General features: G+C 37.7%; 1 protein-coding gene across 6 annotated transcripts in view; it reads left to right on the forward strand.

Annotated features, from left to right (window-relative positions):
• Positions 1–17,762, forward strand: part of MGAT5 (alpha-1,6-mannosylglycoprotein 6-beta-N-acetylglucosaminyltransferase) — a 134,809-nt gene extending 117,047 nt beyond the window's left edge. For all 6 annotated transcript variants that reach the window (XM_034423974.3, XM_034423988.3, XM_034423983.3 and 3 more), the window contains exons 12-17: positions 801–950; positions 6,188–6,334; positions 7,539–7,655; positions 9,765–9,839; positions 12,631–12,788; positions 14,494–17,762. In XM_034423974.3, coding sequence (XP_034279865.2) covers positions 801–950; positions 6,188–6,334; positions 7,539–7,655; positions 9,765–9,839; positions 12,631–12,788; positions 14,494–14,692 — 846 coding nt within the window. In that variant the 3' untranslated portion in view covers positions 14,693–17,762. The remainder of the gene's footprint in view (positions 1–800; positions 951–6,187; positions 6,335–7,538; positions 7,656–9,764; positions 9,840–12,630; positions 12,789–14,493) is intronic.
• The last annotated feature ends 1,103 nt before the right edge of the window (positions 17,763–18,865 follow it).

Here is an 18,865-nt window from a genome sequence, read left to right on the forward strand (position 1 = left end):
GGTCTGCATGGGCAAGATAATTTGTTCTATTTTACTTTATGTTAGAAGAAGTTGCCTTCTAGATAGAATACACGAAAGACCAAGATTTCAAGAGCCATCTGAAATGTCTCAATTTTCTCCATACTGCTTGGCTAAGTGGTTAAATAAAGCTTGGTTATAAATGTGCTGAACAGGAGTATCCCCTTTTGGGAATTGTATTAGGCAATGACATGAAATTAACACCGTACATTTATTTATTTATTTAAAGCAGTTCTTCTCTGGTTCCTTCTGACTACAGGTAGTCCTTGATTTATGACCACCCAAAATTTCCAGTGCTAAACAAGACAGTTACTAAGCAAGTTTTGTGACCTTTCTTGCCACAGTTGTTAAGCGAATCACTGCAGTTGTTAAGTTTGTAAGACAGTTGTTAAGTGAACCTGACTGCCCCCATTGATTTTGCTTGTAAGAATGTCGCAAAAGGTGATCGCATGATCCCGGGACACTAAAGCTTTCATAAATACATGCCAGTTGCCAAGTGCCCGAATTTTGATCATGTGTCAGTGAGGATGCTGCAATGGTCATAAGTGTGAAAAATTGTCATAAGTCACTTTTTTCAGGGCCATTGTAACTTTGAGCTGTCACTAAATGAATGGTTGTAAGTCAAGGACTATCTATAAATCACTGCTGTCTTAACAAACAATTGCACCCAGATGTTAATTCTTCTACCTAACTTTTTTTCTACTTCTTTCTTTTCTTTTCTTTTCTTTTCTTTTCTTTTCTTTTCTTTTCTTTTCTTTTCTTTTCTTTTCTTTTCTTTCTAGGATAAAAAGTCTTATTTGGATGTCATTCATACCTATACAGAAGTTCATGGGACTGTCCACGGCACCAGTGCTGTCCATATGCCCAGCTACGTTAAAAACCATGGGATTCTCAGTGGCCGAGATTTACAATTCTTGCTGAGAGGAACAAAAGTAAGTTAGTTGGCTTTTTCAAAAGCTGAAATGGGTATGATCTAACTTACTTTAAAATATTTTAATCTTCACTGTTTGGAATTCGGTGCTCCTTTGCTCCATCGTATGTTCGGTTCCAAAAAGGTCCAAGGAAAACAAGCAAGCTCAGAGAGCACCGAGGACATGTCACCTATTTCTTGCAGATGTTGAATAGAAGGAAGAAGAACACTGCACCTTGTCACACCCCACAATTGAGGATCCTACAGACCCACAGTCTTTCTCTACCACCAATGACTGGAACCACCCCATTTAAAAGGAGGAAAACTCCTGCAGAACAGTATCCCTCACTCTCAACTTTCAGGGGCAGAAGGCAGGGGTGAAATGTAAAATTTGTTACTACCGGTTCTGTGGGTGTGGCTTGATGGTGGTGGGTAATGTGACTGGGTGGGCGTGGCCAACTTTTTTTTTTAACTTTTCAAAGCATTTTTTCTAATGTTTTGAAAAGCCTCTGCCAATCAGGCAACTCAGCTGGGATCGTCAGAGACTTTTCTTTTTTTTTTTTTTTTAATTTAAAAATCAGAGGGTTTGGGGTTTTTTTACTTTTAAAAGCATTTTTTCGTCGGAAGAGGTTGTAGAAAAAATACTTTTAAAAGTTAAAAAAAAAGCCTCTGATGACCGTGCGGCTCAGCTGGGCATGGTAGGGGGGTGCAGGGATTTTTGCTACCGGTTCTCCGAACCACCCGCCGTCATCACTACTGGATCGGGCGATCCAGTCCGAACCGGGAGCATTTCACCCTGGCAGAAGGATACCATATAGGTATTCCTCGACTTATTGGTGACTGTTCAAAGTTACAACAGCACTGAAAAAAGTGACTTATGGTTGTTTTTCACACTTATGACCATTGCTGCATCCCCATGGTCCTGTGATCAAAACTCAAAACACTTGGCAACTGACTCATATTTAGGACGGTTGCGGTGTCCTCGGGTCATACAGTCCCCTCTTGCAAGCAAAGCAAAGTCAATGGGGAATCCAGATTCACTTAACAACCGTGTTACTAACTTAACAGCTGCAGTGATTCGCTTAACAACTGTGACAAGAAAGAGAGATCATAAAATGGGACAAAATATAGCAACTTTGCAACAGATATTTTGGGTTTAATTGTGATTGTACGTCGAGGACTGCCCGTATTTGTCAGTATTCAAGCCTGATGAAAGGACAAGTAATATAGAAGGACCATATACTCCCTATCTTGGTCTAACTAGAGATCATCCACAACTGCAATTGGTGCTACATCCATACCATACCTGGGCCAGAAGCCTGAGAAAAATAAGTCCAGGTAATCTTTTTATTCTGGGAAAGATTGAGGGCAAAAGAAGAAGCGGACAACAGCGAATGAGGTGGCTGGATGGAGTCACTGAAGCAGCCGGCATGAGCTTAAATGGACTCCAGAGGATGATAGAGGACAGGAAGACCTGGAGGAACGTTGTCCATGGGGTCGCGATGGGTCGGACACAACTTTGCAACTAACAACAACAAAAATCTCTTTATTCGCTACCCCATTACTTTCTCATCAACCTAAAAAGGAAGACCAGTCAGAAGTTACCCAGAAGCAATCACTTCTTGAAAAGGAAACACACCACTGCCTTCTTTGGGGAGGACAGTAGCACCCCTTCATTCAGATATGCATTTATCACCACCCTCACCCAGCCCCCACCCCACCCCCATCTTCGGAAGTTTTCTTTCACCTATCAGGAAGAGCGGGGTCCATCCAAAGTAGCAGAGCCAAAGCTACAGAGAACCCTGTTCACTTCTTCAGAATTCTCAGAGTAAACGTACTGCAGATAATCCACAAGACCATCACCTCCTTGGGATTTGCGCAGCGGATATTCAGCTGGGATTGGATCAGAGTGATTTTGTCATCCAGATGCCTCCAAAACTCCTCCAAGAGATTATATCCCCACCCGTCCCTATGCTTCCCTAGTAAAGCCTGGGTCATTTTAAAAATTAGATGCATTAAGAGTAAAAAAAGAAAAATATTAACATTCTGCCTCTCTGATTAGCAGAGCGTAAGAGACCCGAGTATTCAAAGACGAAGCAAACACTAGCAGTAAACATTTAGAATTTCCCTTAGGAAAATAAGATGATATTCAGAGATGGAGGAGAAGCCTCCAAAGTAGCCTCCAAATGAGAAAAACCACGTTGTTTACTCCGAGTCCAGTTTATTCAGCTACTGCAGTTTTGCTTTTCAAGCCATTGAGGATCAAGTCTTAGAATTAGAATAACAGTTGGAAGGGACTTTGGAGGTCTTCTAGTCCAAATCCCTGCCCAGGCAGGAAATCCTACACCACTTCAGACAAATGGTTATCCAACATCTTAAAAATTTCCAATGTTGGAGCATTCACAACTTCTGGAGGCAAGTTGTTCCACTGATTAATAGCCTTCTATGACTACCTCTGCCTGCTCATTTCCTGAGGTTCCTGAAATGTTGTGCAAAATAACCATGGTCTTCCTCCGAACATCCTATCAGTTTTCCAAAATGATGGGAGAAAAGCGGGGGGGGAGCATAGATCTCCTTGTTTTTAGAACAATTTTGCGTGACTTCCAGTATGGCCAGACACAATGGGAAACCATGAATCACAGATTTTTCTGTTCGCATTAATTTTCTTTGAAATCGTACACTTTAAAGCTTGGCAGTGGCAAAGCGGATGGAGTTTCTGAAAATCCCCAAAGAAGGAATTTCGGTCTTTGGACTAATTTGGACCCTGGCTAATTTGTAACTTAACCTAAAACATGATCTGGATGAAGTACTATGTTCATCCCTTCACAGTATGGACATTACTAATAATATTTCGAAGATTTTGTATTACGTAAATTGGCATGGGTTTTATTTTAAAAGGCCACGCCTGTAGCATGACTAACTTTAAAGGATACTGTATAAACGAAACCTTTTCATTTAAAATGAAGTTGAAGTGTGATACCTCTGGCTTGATCGGGTTGACATAGTGAATAATGTAGTAACTTCTAAAATAGGCTTTATCGTTTGTAATTTTAAAGTGACTGAAAAGCAATTGGGTTTGTATTTATTGTTAAATGGTGACAGAAGCTCTGTCAAAAGGCAAAGCTCCCGGGTTCAGTGAAAAGGAGATTTTCCTCAACATATTGACAGTACAGAAGAGAAAACAATACCGCTTACTGAAGTAACAAACAAAGAATGTTTATTTAACCAATGGTATTAATTTCTGTACCTAATTAGAACCAAATCACTGAATTATTGGTGATATTTCCATGCCTTTCAGCCATATTTCCATTGCAGTTAATATAAAAAAATCTCAGGTTGCATAATTTTTTATTTCAATCACACATTTCAGTAAAAAATTCAGAAATTGATCATTTTGTGCATCACAGTGTTGCTTAAACCAATGTGTGTATGAGGGAGTAAAATACAGAGGGAATAACAAACAATTCTGATCTGCCTACCACTCTGCATTTTATTTGGCACATATTCTTACAAAGTCTAAATGTCATTCTTGGCGTCTTAATAAAATATATCTATCGTAAGCATTATGACGTCTTACAATCAGACAGCAGCTCTGTGGTTTCATCCTGTTTTCTCATTACAAACTTTGGTAGTATATTAGTCTTCAGAAAAGTTTTAAAATGTATTAGAATTCCAGTAATAATTGTTGTATTTCCTGTTTATAAATCCTTTGTGTTTTCCGTTCAATTCTCTTGCAATACGTGAATTTCTAAGAATAGCTTTTTAATACAACTTTCCATGAAGTTGTACCGCTGTGGATAAATTCACATTCCTGTAAACTTTGCTGCCACCTACTGTTTGTAGTTGGAACTTTTTTGACTCCTTGAATGATATGAACATTTAACAATCCACAGCACTGGGGACAACTGTTGACAAAAAAATGGCTTAAGCAATTAAATTAAATTGTAAAATCTGTATTCTGTGCATTTGGGGCACTTTTCCAAATACATTTTAGATCAAATTACCCTATTATAATCTTAATTAATTTCATATATGTATTCACATACAACTTGTGAATATTTTCCATCTATTTCCACTTTGTACCTTTTTTTGCGAAGTTGTTACTAAATTCACAAAAATACAATTCTTAAAGATCACTGTGGTAAATTATTTGCCAAATACAAACTAAGAAAACTTGTACTAAAATACACATCACACTAATTTCTAATCTGGGCTAGATACGGTTTAGAGCTGTTCATGAAGGCATGATTCTATCAGTCTCAGCTCTTCAATAACAGTCCTATTTTAATGTTATTTATAAACACATTTTAGGGCTATTTTTGGATTGAGCAACTGAAGCTTCTTGGCTGAACATTTTTGTGAAGAGGTTTGAATACTCTAGTACTGTGATGGTGAACCTATGGCACGCGGAGCCATATCTGTGGGCACGTGAGCGTTGCCCTAGCTCAGCTCAGTGTGCATGTGTGTGCTGGCCAGCTCATTTTCGGGCCTTCTGGGCCCACCGGAAGTCAGGAAACAGGCCGTTTCTGGCCTCTGGAGGGCCTTGGGGGGGTGGGGGAGGCCATTTTTGCTTTCCCCAGGCTCCAAGAAAGCCTCTGGAGCCTGGAGAGGCGAAAAACAGGCCTACCGGGCCCACCAGTAACCTTTTTGCTATCGTGGCAAAAGCAAGGGGAGCGTTGGGGAGTCACGCGCGTATGCATAGGGGGGCATTAAACTATGGGTGTGGGCACGCACGTGCACGACCCCCCTATGCTCCCCCCGCTTTTGGCATGCGGCAGCAAAAAGGTTAGCCATCACTGCTCTAGTAGTACAGGTTTGTTACTTTTCCTGCTCAGATTATTTTCTGAAATGATTATTGAGAAATTTAATCCAACCAAACAAAGCAGAATTTTTCTTTCTCTTCCCACTATATCACAAAAGACAGCACTGTCCATTCTTGGAAGGTTGTTTTTCTGAAAAGATATAGGATCTCCCCCTCTTGCCATCAGGTTATTTTCTGCTTGACAGCACTCTCAAACCCAGCCAAGCTTAATCTAAATCCTAGCTACCTTAAAAGCCTCTTTTTGACAGCAAAGGCAAGAAATTGCAAAAGATTTTGGAACAGAACTTGCAAAAGGTGATGAAAGATTTGGGGAAAGAAATTACTCTTAATTAGTTTTCAGGTTCTCAATACTGTTCAAAAATACAGACTTGGGTTCAAGCAAGTTTTCTCAAGATACAAATGTAGAAAGACCTAACTTGGAAGTTTCTATTTTACAGCTTTTCGTGGGCCTTGGCTTCCCATATGAGGGTCCTGCACCTTTGGAGGCTATTGCAAATGGATGTGCATTTTTGAACCCGAAGTTTAATCCGCCAAAAAGCAGCAAAAACACAGATTTCTTCAAAGGCAAGCCAACTCTTAGAGAGGTATGTTTTTATTTGTAATTACTGTTGATTAGATACATGAACAAGGTGTTTTGAAACACATCTTCTAACATAACCCTGTACTGAAATACAATAGTGTATTGTTCTTAGCAGGCCATGCTATTGTCAGAGTTCAAATCAGAGAACAAATCTGAGATAGAGAAGTATAATTTACTTCGCAAATGCTCTGGTTTTTAATCAGGCTGATCCAGCAACAATTTCCATAATTGGTTTCCATCCCATTGAATCTTCTTCAGTAGACATGATGGAATTGCTGTTCAACAATTTTTTGAAAGCTAGTTTTGATCACTCATGCTTTAAAGAACCACTTAAGGCTTAATGCTCTGCCTCAACTCCATTATTAACTTGTCCAGCTATTAAGGTCTGTAGAAGCAGCCTTAATAGGCTGCTGTTCACAGACAGACCTACTTATCAGATAAAGCTGGCCTGTTTCACCATAAATTACTGAACAGACTTCCTTCAAAGCTAAGGTTAGCCCCCAGTCTTTTGGCTTCTTGGTGACAAAGTTAGGGATGGCACAGTGTGTTTAGGCAGACCATGTCTGGACTGAACACGTGTTTTTTTCTGGGACAGATCTAAAAAAGAGCCATATTGTAGATAGAGGTTATCAGGGTGAAGAAGAAAAACCCAAAAGAGTAAACCTTTGGCAGTGGTGTTTTTTAAACGGTGACAGCTAAGGGAAGGTAAATACAAGAAAAATGCAAAGAATGTGTTGGAGGGATAGGGAAGCCCACTGCATGCATACCACTCTTGAATTCAAGCATGGTGACACCTGAGTGGTCCTGCAATGGAAGGCCAGGACATATCCTCCATCCCTTAGGAGTTTTCTGCGACTAATTTCAGCTCAAAACTGGAACCCTCAAGATGTTCTGAATATCAGTTTGGCTGGGCCACATTCTGCTCAAAAAAGATTCCCTGAACTTCCAGGCCAACTGCAGGGATTTGTCCAGGCAGTCAACCAAGAGTTAAGACTGAATCAAAGACACTCTTGGTGGGGGAGGGGGGAATAGTAGTTAAAATTCTTTGCTTCTCATCACTTTCCAGGGTTTCCTAAAAGTATGACAAGTAAATTTTTTTTTTGATAGTCAAGATTTAAAAAAACAATTAAAGCCTTCTATACAACTTTGAAAATTACTAAATGAACATAAACTCTAAAAATATGGCATTTCTCTCCCTTTTCTTTCAGTTGACATCTCAACATCCCTATGCTGAAGTCTACATTGGGAAACCTCATGTTTGGACAGTAAATATCAATGATCTTTCTGAAGTAGAACAGGCCGTGAAAGCAATTTTGAGTCAAAAGGTTAATAAAGATAATTATCCTCTTAATCAGTGTTTTACAATGAAATAAAACATGCTAGGCTGTCTTGTAAGGGTTTATTATGAAGAAAAAAGCTTTACCAAGCAAAGATAAACGTTCTAGAAAAATTTTGCTTTAATATTGTAAACCCAGAGAAAGGTTGGAAGATGAAGTAGCATTAAACATTTCTTATTAATAAAAATACCTTAAGTATATTAGTAGCAAGTAGCATAGAATTTGAATATAATAATTTTAAAATAATATGAATTATAAGTAATCCTTGCTTACTGGCCATTAATTCAGTGACCATTTGAAATTAAAACAGCCAAAAAAAAAAAAAAACCTTTATAGACTATTTACCACCACATATGACTTTTGCAGCATTCCTCATGTGACTGCCATTATATTCAGTATGCATTATACTGTGGTGTTTTTTTACTTCACCCCTTTCAGAACAGAGACATTGGAGAAAAAGGGATTGCAAGAGAGTAATCTGATCTTCTACACAGCCCAAGGCTGAGAGCTGTCGGCATGCTACACAAACAGCTTACAATACTCTCCTGAAAACTCTTCCTCTTTATACTCTCTGCTCTGCAAAGGGGAAGGGGGGGAAAGTAAGGGATTTCTGGAAGCCATCTCTCCTTTGCCTGGCCCTTACATCCCCCCGCAAAATGGGGACATTGCAGAGATTTTAAGAGAGTAAGTTTTTTGTTCTTGCATACATTGAAAGCAATGCAATCATGCCCACATTATGCTTTCAATGTATACAAGACAATAAGCATTCCAAAGGTTGGGGGGATCCCAAATATTCCAAAGGAGGCAAACAAAGCCAAAGATATGAAACTGACTTGTCTCTTTCTATTCAGAAAGCCCAGTCGCGGTGGAGTTACCAGTACCAATTAAGTTTGTTAAGCGAGGACTACCTATATATTAAAATCTGTAGGATCAAAACAAATGTCAAGTATTTTTCCATTATCTAGAGGAAAAGTTGCATTGAAGGAATATGTGGGATGGCTTTTTTTAATACTCACATTGATCATTTTAGGGGGGAGGGAATGCTCATCTGATACACTAAAACATCACATTTTTATGTAACTTGATATACTGTATCTCTGCACAGATATCTCTAACTTCATGGGTGTTTATTTAAGGGAAACAGTACCGCATTATGCACTGAAATAAGTTGCTACAATACTGAAGATTAGATACTTAGAATAAGAGTATTAGAAAAAACATAAAATCGTAAAAGAGATTTTAATAAAAATACTGGATTGCAGATATTGTTGCTGTAATATAGACAGTCCTCCACTTATTCATGTAGTGACCGTCTGAAGTTACAACAGGACTGAAAAAAAGTGACTTAAAACCAATTTTCACACTTACAACCATTGCAGTTTCTCCATGATCATATGATCAAAATTAGGGCACTTGGCAACTGCCATGTATTTATGACAGTTGACTTTCCCGGAGTCATATGATCACTATTTGTAACATTCCCAGCTGGCTTAATAACTGCACGATTCCCTTAAGAACTGCAGTTTGCTTAACAGTTGTGGCAAAAAAAAGTTGTAAAATGAGACACAACTCACTTAACAACTGCCTTAGCAGTGGACATTTTGGACTCAATTGTGCTCGTAAATTGAGGACTACCTGTATTTGCTGGGTAACCTGCTTTGTTGGGAACCAGAATATTTCCAGTGGGAAAAAAAGTGAATTATACATGAGAATGAAAGACTTTTCAAACCATGTGCTCTTTACGTGTATTGGAATTACAGCTGACATAATTCCCAGCCACCTGACTGACAGGACTAGAAAGTGTAATCCCAAGAAATCTGGGATTTACTGGTGTAATCCAATATTACTTAAGTGAATGTTAGCTTTCACGGTGGGAATGCCTTTTGTTATCTTTCCCCTCTTCCCAAAAGATCCCAGTATACCTAAGGTTGTAAGGAGGAATTCCTCCTGTTGGCCATGCCATCAACTCTTGGTGACCACTCAAAACTTGTTAATGAATTTAATCGAGCATATGTTCAACTACTTAGCAGACTGATGTGCTTTGAACAGTGTTCTGTATTGCACAATTGAATTGTATTTATATTACTTATTTAACAGATTGAACCTTACTTGCCTTTTGAATTCACGTGTGAAGGAATGCTTCAGAGAATGAATGTGTTCATTGAGAAACAGGTATGGTTTCTATATCAATAGTCATTTCCTTTGTTCGTAAGCATGCAACAATTTCACTTTTAAAAAGAAATCATACTTCGTAATTTCTTTTTAATTGAGTTATTATTCAGAACCAAATACCCATTAGCTTTTAAATGTCTTCTATGAGCAGTTGATATACTGATCCTTTCTCTTCCTTTATTTTGAACATACCTGAAGATTTAAGAAAAGGGATTCATGGAAATTTATTCTAATCAGATCTCTGTCTGGGGTCATACTCGCCAATAGAATAATACGCTTTCAAAGCCACTTTCCCATTAAGAAAATGCATATAGATTTTTGACATATTGAATTCTCTGATTCAATTTCCCCTATTAAATATTGCTGAATAATTGCAAATATTGAAACCAATTACATACATTATATCCTACTTTATATCCAACTTTGACTGTCTTGCATTTCAGTAATATTCCTTAGCTTCAGATGTTACAGTGTGCTCATTTATAGTTAAATATTTGTACTGTACCGTAGATAAAATATAACAATTTCTCTGCCCCAAGACGTTAAGTAGGGACATTATATATATTAGATTTCTTTTCTTTTTCTTTAGAATCAAATAATATGATTTCTTAGCTAATACCAACAGTCAAAACGAAGTGGGCACTCTAAAGCAATACTTTGCTCAGTACAGTTCCATGTATCACACCAGTTCTTAGTAGTTGTACTGCACACAATTTCTGCACATGCTATTATCATTCAGCCCAGAAATAGAAGGTAGATCTGCTAGTGATTCAGCTCCATCTCCATTTTCCGTATGTGGAAAGCATTTGTTTTTGTAAGCAGTCATTCTGCAGAATTCAGTAGTACCTTTTTTAGCAACAAGAAACCAGCTTGCAGCAAACAATTTAGTATCTTGGGAGGGGAAGCATAGAGAAATGAAAGACTGATGCTACAGAAATAGCACTTGGCAAAAGCACTTAGACTTCTATACTGCTTCATGGTGTTTTACGGCCCTCTCTAAGCGGTTTACAGAGTCAGCCTATTGCCCCCAACAATCTAGGCCCTCATTTTACCAACCTCAGAAAGATGGAAGGCTGAGCCAACCTTGAGCCGGTCAGGATCGAAGGGATTGAACTCCTGGCTGTGGACAGAATTTGGCTGCAGTACTGCATTCTAACCACTGCGCCACCACGGCTCCAATTGCCTTGCCCCCATCAATTTTTTTTTTAAAGTCGATAGGAGTTGTAACCAGCAGAGCAGTATCCCAATTGAAAAATAAGTGCTGATGAGATGTAGTCTGCCTATTATGCAAGACGGGTTCGATCCTAGAAGGAAGAAGGAATGGGACAAAGTTTTCTGGCAATTGAAAAAAATATTTCAGGAGGAGGGCATTTAACAGGCTTTCATATTCCCAAGTAGTCCTTGGAAACTGGGATAAGCGAGCCTGCTTCTTTTCTACAGGGATATATTTAGGCAATTACCGTAGAGTAATACTGAAGGTTGTGTACAGTGTTGCAGATATCTGCTATATTGTCATTGTTGCATGATTCAGGGCAGCAATATTGAATTATTTGCAGTGACTGATAAATGAGTATATAGGGTTAGGCAAGTCTAATTAAGCATTCATTGTGGACTGTTAGTTAAATAATGTTTGCCTAAGAGGATAAAATATTTCAGTGGAATGAAATTGTCTTTGTTTTATCCTTCAAATCTCCCAGCCTAGAGAACTGGTTGTTAGACCTTTATAAGATGGGCTTTGAACTTTGCCAGTTTTCTTCACAGTCTGTCCAATTATGTGCTATATCAAAAGGATAGAGGTAAAAATTATTGACGGACAGAGATTTCAACTTCCTTTTAAAAATTACAGTTTTTTGTGATACACTATATTGAACTACACTGTTATTCTATAAGATTCAGAGTCTGAATCTGCAGGGAAAGATGAGCTGGAACAAGAACTGACAACGATTGAGAGGGCAGCTCCATTGGCCTTGGAGGAAACTGGAGGAGGGCAGAGTCAGTCCAGGCAAGGCTTTTCAGAATTAGTAAGGCCTGCAGGCAGGGAGGAACAGAAGCAGGATGAATATGAGAGACAGATCTCAGGCGAGGAGCAAGGACCACCCCCTCCTGATCCAAGGGCTCGGAGAGTGCAGAGAAGGCATGATCAGCGCAGACGGAGCAGGCTACTCGGGAGGAGAGTGCCCCGCCCATCTTCACCTGGCACACCTGGGGAGACTTAAGGGGACACTGTGGGGAGGGGCATTTGTCAGGAACAAACACTTGAGTTCCTGAAGTGTTGCGTGCAGACATTTGAACTTGTCCTGGACTAATTACCTGGATCTTTTGCTCCTTGATTTGCCAAATACATTTGGATTTATTGCTGTGCCTTGGTGCAGACAGCGCTGTGCTGGACTAATTGCAGCCAGATGCTGCTTGAGGTTTGTGTACGGATTTGTTATCACTCTACTCTGGGACTTGCCAGAAACATGGGGGCGTTGGGGGAGATTTGGAGCAATAAAGGGGCGGTTTGAACTGCCAGCTGTTTGTGTTATCTCTGTGCCGTGCCCTGGGTCATCATAATGCCACCAAATGTATCCCCAAAATGTGTGTGTGTGTGTGTGTGTATCGATGATTATCATTTTTAAAGGGATACATTTGGTAGTAATCCTCTATATATGAATGACTATCATTTTTAAAATACACATACTGGGCTATGGGATTCCGTGCTGCTAAGCACTGAAGTCTTTTCAGCTTTTTATAGGAGCATAATAACTCTCCCTCAGGAAATCATGGCAATACTTGTGTGTTGTTTCAGGATTTTTGTCACGGCCAAGTGATGTGGCCTCCGTTAAGTGCTCTTCAAGTCAAAATTGCTGAAACTGGAAAATCGTGTAAACAGGTTTGTCAAGAAAACCAGCTCATATGTGAGCCATCATTTTTCCAGCACTTGAATAAGGACAAAGACCTCTTGAAGTAAGTGTTGAATGCAAGGAAATGCTGAGACGGTTTCTTAAACTGAAATGTATATTGAGGAACTACTGCTCTGTGGAAATATTACAAAAGTGGTTATGCAATATGCATATCATAAAAGGAGGGGCCAGAAGATTCCCCTGAAGTCCTTGCACTGGTGACACAGGTTCAGATTCAGATACTGTTAGTATCATGGATCATGCAGGAGCCACCCTGCCTTCACTTGTAGGCATGAGTATGTCCCTATTATAGCCTATTATAACCTATTATTGTATTGTACACCACGGTTGGAACAGTCTGGAGTCCCCCAGTGTCAGTTCCGTGGGAACATAGTTATAAGTTATAAACAGTGTACAGATAGTCCTTGATTTACAGCCACAGTTGAACCCAAAATTTCTATTGCTAAGTGAGGCAATTGTTAAGTGAATTGTGCCTCATTTTACAACATTTTTGCCACAGTCAGTTAGTGAATTATTGCAGTAGTTGTTGCAATCATTGAGCAAAGCTGGCTTTTCCCATTGACTTTGCTTTTTGGAAGCTGGCCAGGAAGGTTACAGATGGTGATCACATGACCCTAGGACAGTGGAACTGTCACAAATACATGCCAGTTGCCAAGCGCCTGAATTTTAATCATGTGACTATGAGGATGCTGCAATAGTTGTAAGTGTGCTTAGATGACTGCATTGTTGAGGTTGCCATTTTTGTCCTCTTTGCCTAAGACTTGTTTGTTCATTTTTACAATATTTATTCTTGTGGGTTTTAATATCCATTGTTTTTACATTTGTTGTTTTATTTGGTGGTTTCCCAGAGTTCCTTTTTAAGAGTTGGGCAGCTATATAAATTTGATTAATAAATTATCCTAAATAGAGAATAATGCAGCAAGACATTATTCACTTCCAGTTTTAGAATTATCAATTGTCCACTGTAATTTATTAATACATTTATATAGAAATTCATAAGGAATGTTTCTATGTCCATTAAGATTACCTTTCACTACTCAGAGTTGTTGATGTTGGAAGTAGAACTGCATTCAGTGTAACTGCAATTGGGGAAAAGGCAAAATGGCCTCTTTCTACCAGTCATGTCAGATTGTACAAGTGTGAAGGCTGTGGGGTCCTCCAGCAGTTGTTCAGTGGCAACTCTTAGCAGTATATTGCCCATGCTGGTTGGTGCCAATGAGATGTATAGGAAGTCTTTATTGTCCACCCCTGCATATGTGGTGCAGTTCTCTTCTGGCTGCTTAAAATCCTAGAAGAACAATTAACATGATATGAAAATATTTTTGCCATTTAATTAATTAATTAAATCACAGGTTGGTGGTTGTGGGGAAAATGGGAGGAAGAAGGAGTATTAAGTATGTTTGCTGTCTTAAGTTATTTATTTAAAAAATTATAAAGGCGGGATACAAGATATATGAGAGAAAGAGAGACAGAAGATATAGCTGGATAGACAAATAGCTAGATAGAGATAGATGAATGAATAAATTATAGAGCTAGAAGATAGATTAGGTAGAGAGAGAGAGGGATGGATGGATGGATGAGAGAATGATAATGATAGATAGATGGATATAAACAAACATGAGCAAGAATGAAAATAGGTTTTGCACCAATAATAAAACATGAATATTATCTGAATTGTTTGTACTACAATACAATGTGTAAAATATAGAATTAGATATCTCATGGGTTTTTTTCCCTTCATTTTCCAGATACAACATTCAGTGTCATACCGCTGAGTCTGCAAATGATATTCTGGTTCCATCTTTTGATGAAAAGAGAAAGCACTGTGTTTTCCAGGGTGATCTTTTGTTGTTCAGCTGTGCAGGATCTCATCTAAACCATAAAAGGATCTGCCCTTGTAGAGACTATCTTAAAGGACAAGTTGCACTATGTAAAGACTGCCTATAGCAGGAAGTTAATGTGACTTTTCAAAGTGGCTTGGAGACAGCCACACTGTGCACTTTGCTACTGGGGACAAAACAGTCATAGAAGAGCAGAAATCTGTCCTGAGAAAGGGTAGATGAGTGATTTAAATGTTTAGGAAAATAAACCTCAACTTTTTATGTTTTTGTTTTCCAAAGTGAGCTATTTCCAGCCACAGAAATCTCTTTATTCAAAGACATGACAAATCAAGTCCCGACAAGAGCTTGAGATAACGTTGGGGCTTCTTCCCCAGTGACTCCTCATGATGGGCAGTTTGTCAGATATCACTGAACAAAATATCAACCGGAAAGCATTGGATGGTGCAGAAATAACTTAAGACTTGCCGTAGGTTGGCAAAATGGTGGTGCTGTTCCCGTCGACAACGCCAGGTAGCTGCTGAATAACAATGCCACACTCTTGGTCACTTTCTGGCCTATCCCAGCCTAATTCAGTGGACTTTCTCCAGCATCGCTGTTTTGAGACTGCCATTTAAGGGAACCCTCCAAAATAGGACTGGTTAGCTGACAGACTGACGGATCCTTTAGGCTTGATGATGGGTTATGATCGTGGCATTAATCAGAGTTTGAATAGCCACATAAACACCCAATTTGTTTTGTTTTGTTTTTTAAAAAACACTCGTTTTCAACTCTATTCCCTTTCTGACTTGTCCAAAGGTTTTGCTTAGGGTGTTAGGAATACTGTGTAATCATTGGAGCTAAAATAGTTTCACTGGAGCAATATTTTATTTCTTGAATTTGCTGTAAGATAGCAAAACTGTGTTTAAAATAATGAAAATAGGTACATGGTGGAAGAGTGGTCTGCCCTTGTATCTTGTAACAATTTAAAGAGCAATTATGGTCTGCAAATAATGGTTTGTTTTCTGCAGCCCTTGTTAAAAAGTGGATATGTAGAAATAGGCCATTTATTTTTTAAATTGCAATTAATCCAGAATATTGAATTTATTGAATATTGTTCGTTACTTTTAAAAAAAAACTGCACAGTATCTTTTTTAATGTTTTTTTTTTTAGCACAACTGACACATCTTTAAATGCACTGTTAGTGGGTAAGAAAATAGCATTGAATTGAAAACGAATGTGTTATCCATTTTTTTCAGCTAGGTTTGGATGCGGGTGGGGGCGGGAAGGGAGCAGGCTTATGGACCATCTGCAAAATCAAAACTTATTTCCCTCCTTTGTAAACATTAATTGCTATTTCTACTGATAGAACAATATGCCTGCTTTTAATCTTCTGTAATCTTATCAACTCATTACTTGATGCATTATTTCATATCTGAAGGTCATTGCATATCTCTTCACTTGCAGAAGACCACAAAAGAAACATTTTTGAAGAAATTGCCAAGTTGACGTTTTAAAGTCGATTTTTCAAAAAAAAAATCTGGTTAAAATAAGTTGAAATCTGTGTGAGCATAGTATTTAGGGAAGCTGGTTATTTATGTTAAGGGACATATTGCCAGATCTGAATAAAATTTGTATAAGAAAAATGACATTTAAAAAATGTTTACATTATATATTCAGAAACACTCACTTTGTAACAAGAAATATATTACCTAAATTGAAACATGTTATGTGTAGAATTAAAAGTTACTAAGGATTAAACCTCAAAATTAGAATTCAGTGAATTGAATGTCAGATTGTAAACATTACTTTCTTGGTTCTGCAGAATGTAACTCTTGGGATCTAAGCATGTGTGTTTTTTTTAAGTTATCAAACCTAGATAATTTTTAAGATCAAGAATTATATGTATGTATATCATGAGTTCACCTGAACCCACAGACTTAGCACTTCTAATTGCTGTAGCAGCAAAATAATTTGATATTTGTGCTGTAAATACAACTTCGTTAATGTGTTCAAATTAATTTATCCTGCGTAATGGTGGACTGCTTTAAGTCCAGTATTTCTTTTCCAGAAAAGCTAACAATAAAGCACGAATTTAAAAATCCAAGCAAATTTTGCAGGAAAGAATGGAAATGATCAGAAATCAGATCTGCTTAGAAACTTTCCTTCAACGTTATTGTGGATTTTATATTCTCATGCTGAATTGTGAACGTGCGCCTGTGTGTGTGTTTGTATTCATAAATTGCTTCAGAGAGTAATAATATATTAACATCCAAACAAACCCTAAAACCTAGAATGAGTTGTTGGTTGGTCAAATCAATTATAGACCTTCATTCAGAGGTAGATTTGCTAACAGTTCAACATAGATATATACATTTGCTGAGAGAGAGAAAAAAAATGGTTGCAAGTTAAAAAATGAGTTTTTGGAAAATTATTATAGTTCTTATATTTTTGCAGTACTTGTATGATGTCATTGAGAGTAGGGTCAGATCTTCAATAGGTTCGTTCCATTATTTCATAGTTTATTGAAGTTTTTTATGACAGTAAAATGGTGTTGATCCTTGAAGGAAAATTGTATATCAGGCCTTTCTGTTGGAATTACATATTTATTTACTATCCCGATTTTGTGGAATAAAAGCAGAAAGTTTCAACCAAATACATTTTTGTCAATACAGGCTAGATTGACCTGATACTTTTTCCATGGAAAATGTCTATTAAAATGCAGATATTAACAAGTCTAGTTCCATTGAGCACTGTTCTATAAGCTGAATATTAAAGGGTTTGTCCAATATGTCATTAAAAATTACACAGATTTATAGATGAACCTGTCAATTCCTTCTTTTTTCTTAAAATAGAAAATATAGAACCAACAGAAGGAACATTGGGTGGAAGACAAGCAGAACTACAACAATTTTATTGTGCAAATTTAGGGCTAGATTGATTATTAGAAATAAACATGGATAAATTGGATATGGATCAAAAAATAAAATTATATGAAAAGATTAATCCTAAAGCTATAAATCTTCATGTCAAGAACATTATTTTACAAATTTGTTTGAACTGATTTTTAAAATCTATGAAATTACCAAAATCTGAGATAAAGCATTTGCATAATTTATTTTAAAAATAACATTGAGTTTGCCTTTGAAAAGAATACACTGTTTTAAAAATGCCAATAAAAACCTCATTTATTTCATATACTCAAGTTGATTTGTACATCTGTCTATAGCTCTATCTCAAATATATTTTATATTGTCTCTTATGTAATTCATCAATACACTTAATAGTTGTGGGTTGCGCTTGGTTTTTCCATGGTGGTATCTAACCTATTCTGTTAATATTGGTGCCTTTATTTTTTATAAATTGAATGTTCATATAATGGCTAATTGAAATATGAATATTAGAACTAGACTTGAGGTATAATAGATATAATAAAAATTAATCATCTGGGTTTCAAAGAGGGTTTTCTGGAAGAAGAAAAGAGAATATTGTACACCCAGCACCAAAAATACAACATTACTTATTGATGGGCGTGCTTGAAGGAATCTCGGCATAATGAATTTCTCAATGCACTATTTGTACCACATGTTAGAAAACAAACAAGATATCCCAGCTGATTTTCTGTAGGCTTTGGGTGGGAATTATGTTAAAAATTCTAAGTGGAAAATAAAAGACCAGTGTCAGTCAATTCCAAATATTAAATGGTAGGGAATCATGAACTGCATTTAAATGAAGACCTATATGTGCACCCTCATAATCATGGTTTGTATTCTCAATTGATAAGTTATTTTAGAACACTGAGGATTTAGGAGAGACCATGGGTCTTATTAGATACTGATGGTGCATATACTTTGATTTCATTGTTCTGTGCTTTTGTAATCGTTTTGTGCTAGATAACCTAATAACCCAAACAACAGAATAACAGAGTTGGAAGGGACCTTGGAGGTCTTCTAGTCCAAACCCCTGGCTCAGGCAGGAAACTCATTTCAGACAAATGATTGTCCAATCTCTTCTTTAAAACCTCCAGTATTGGAATACTCACAAGGCAAAACCGTAGTGTGCTTTATAAAAGGAAAAAGAAATGACCACCCAAAATCTGAGCAACATTTGGCCTTCCAGCTTCATTTGTTTTGTTTCAGTGATGTTAACATGGAAAATATAAGTCACAATCCCTGGTCAGCGTTTCTTAGAGGGTCATTTAAAGCAGTGCAATCCAGTCCTTGACAACGCCAAATTATTTCCCGAATGCACATGGGTGATTTGACAGTATAGTTCCTAAGTGCCATATAGTGTTACCAGTTCT

The sequence above is a fragment of the Pantherophis guttatus genome, chromosome 1 (genome assembly GCF_059756535.1).
Source record: "Pantherophis guttatus breed Tessera chromosome 1, ASM5975653v1, whole genome shotgun sequence".
NCBI classification, from domain to species: domain Eukaryota; kingdom Metazoa; phylum Chordata; class Lepidosauria; order Squamata; family Colubridae; genus Pantherophis; species Pantherophis guttatus.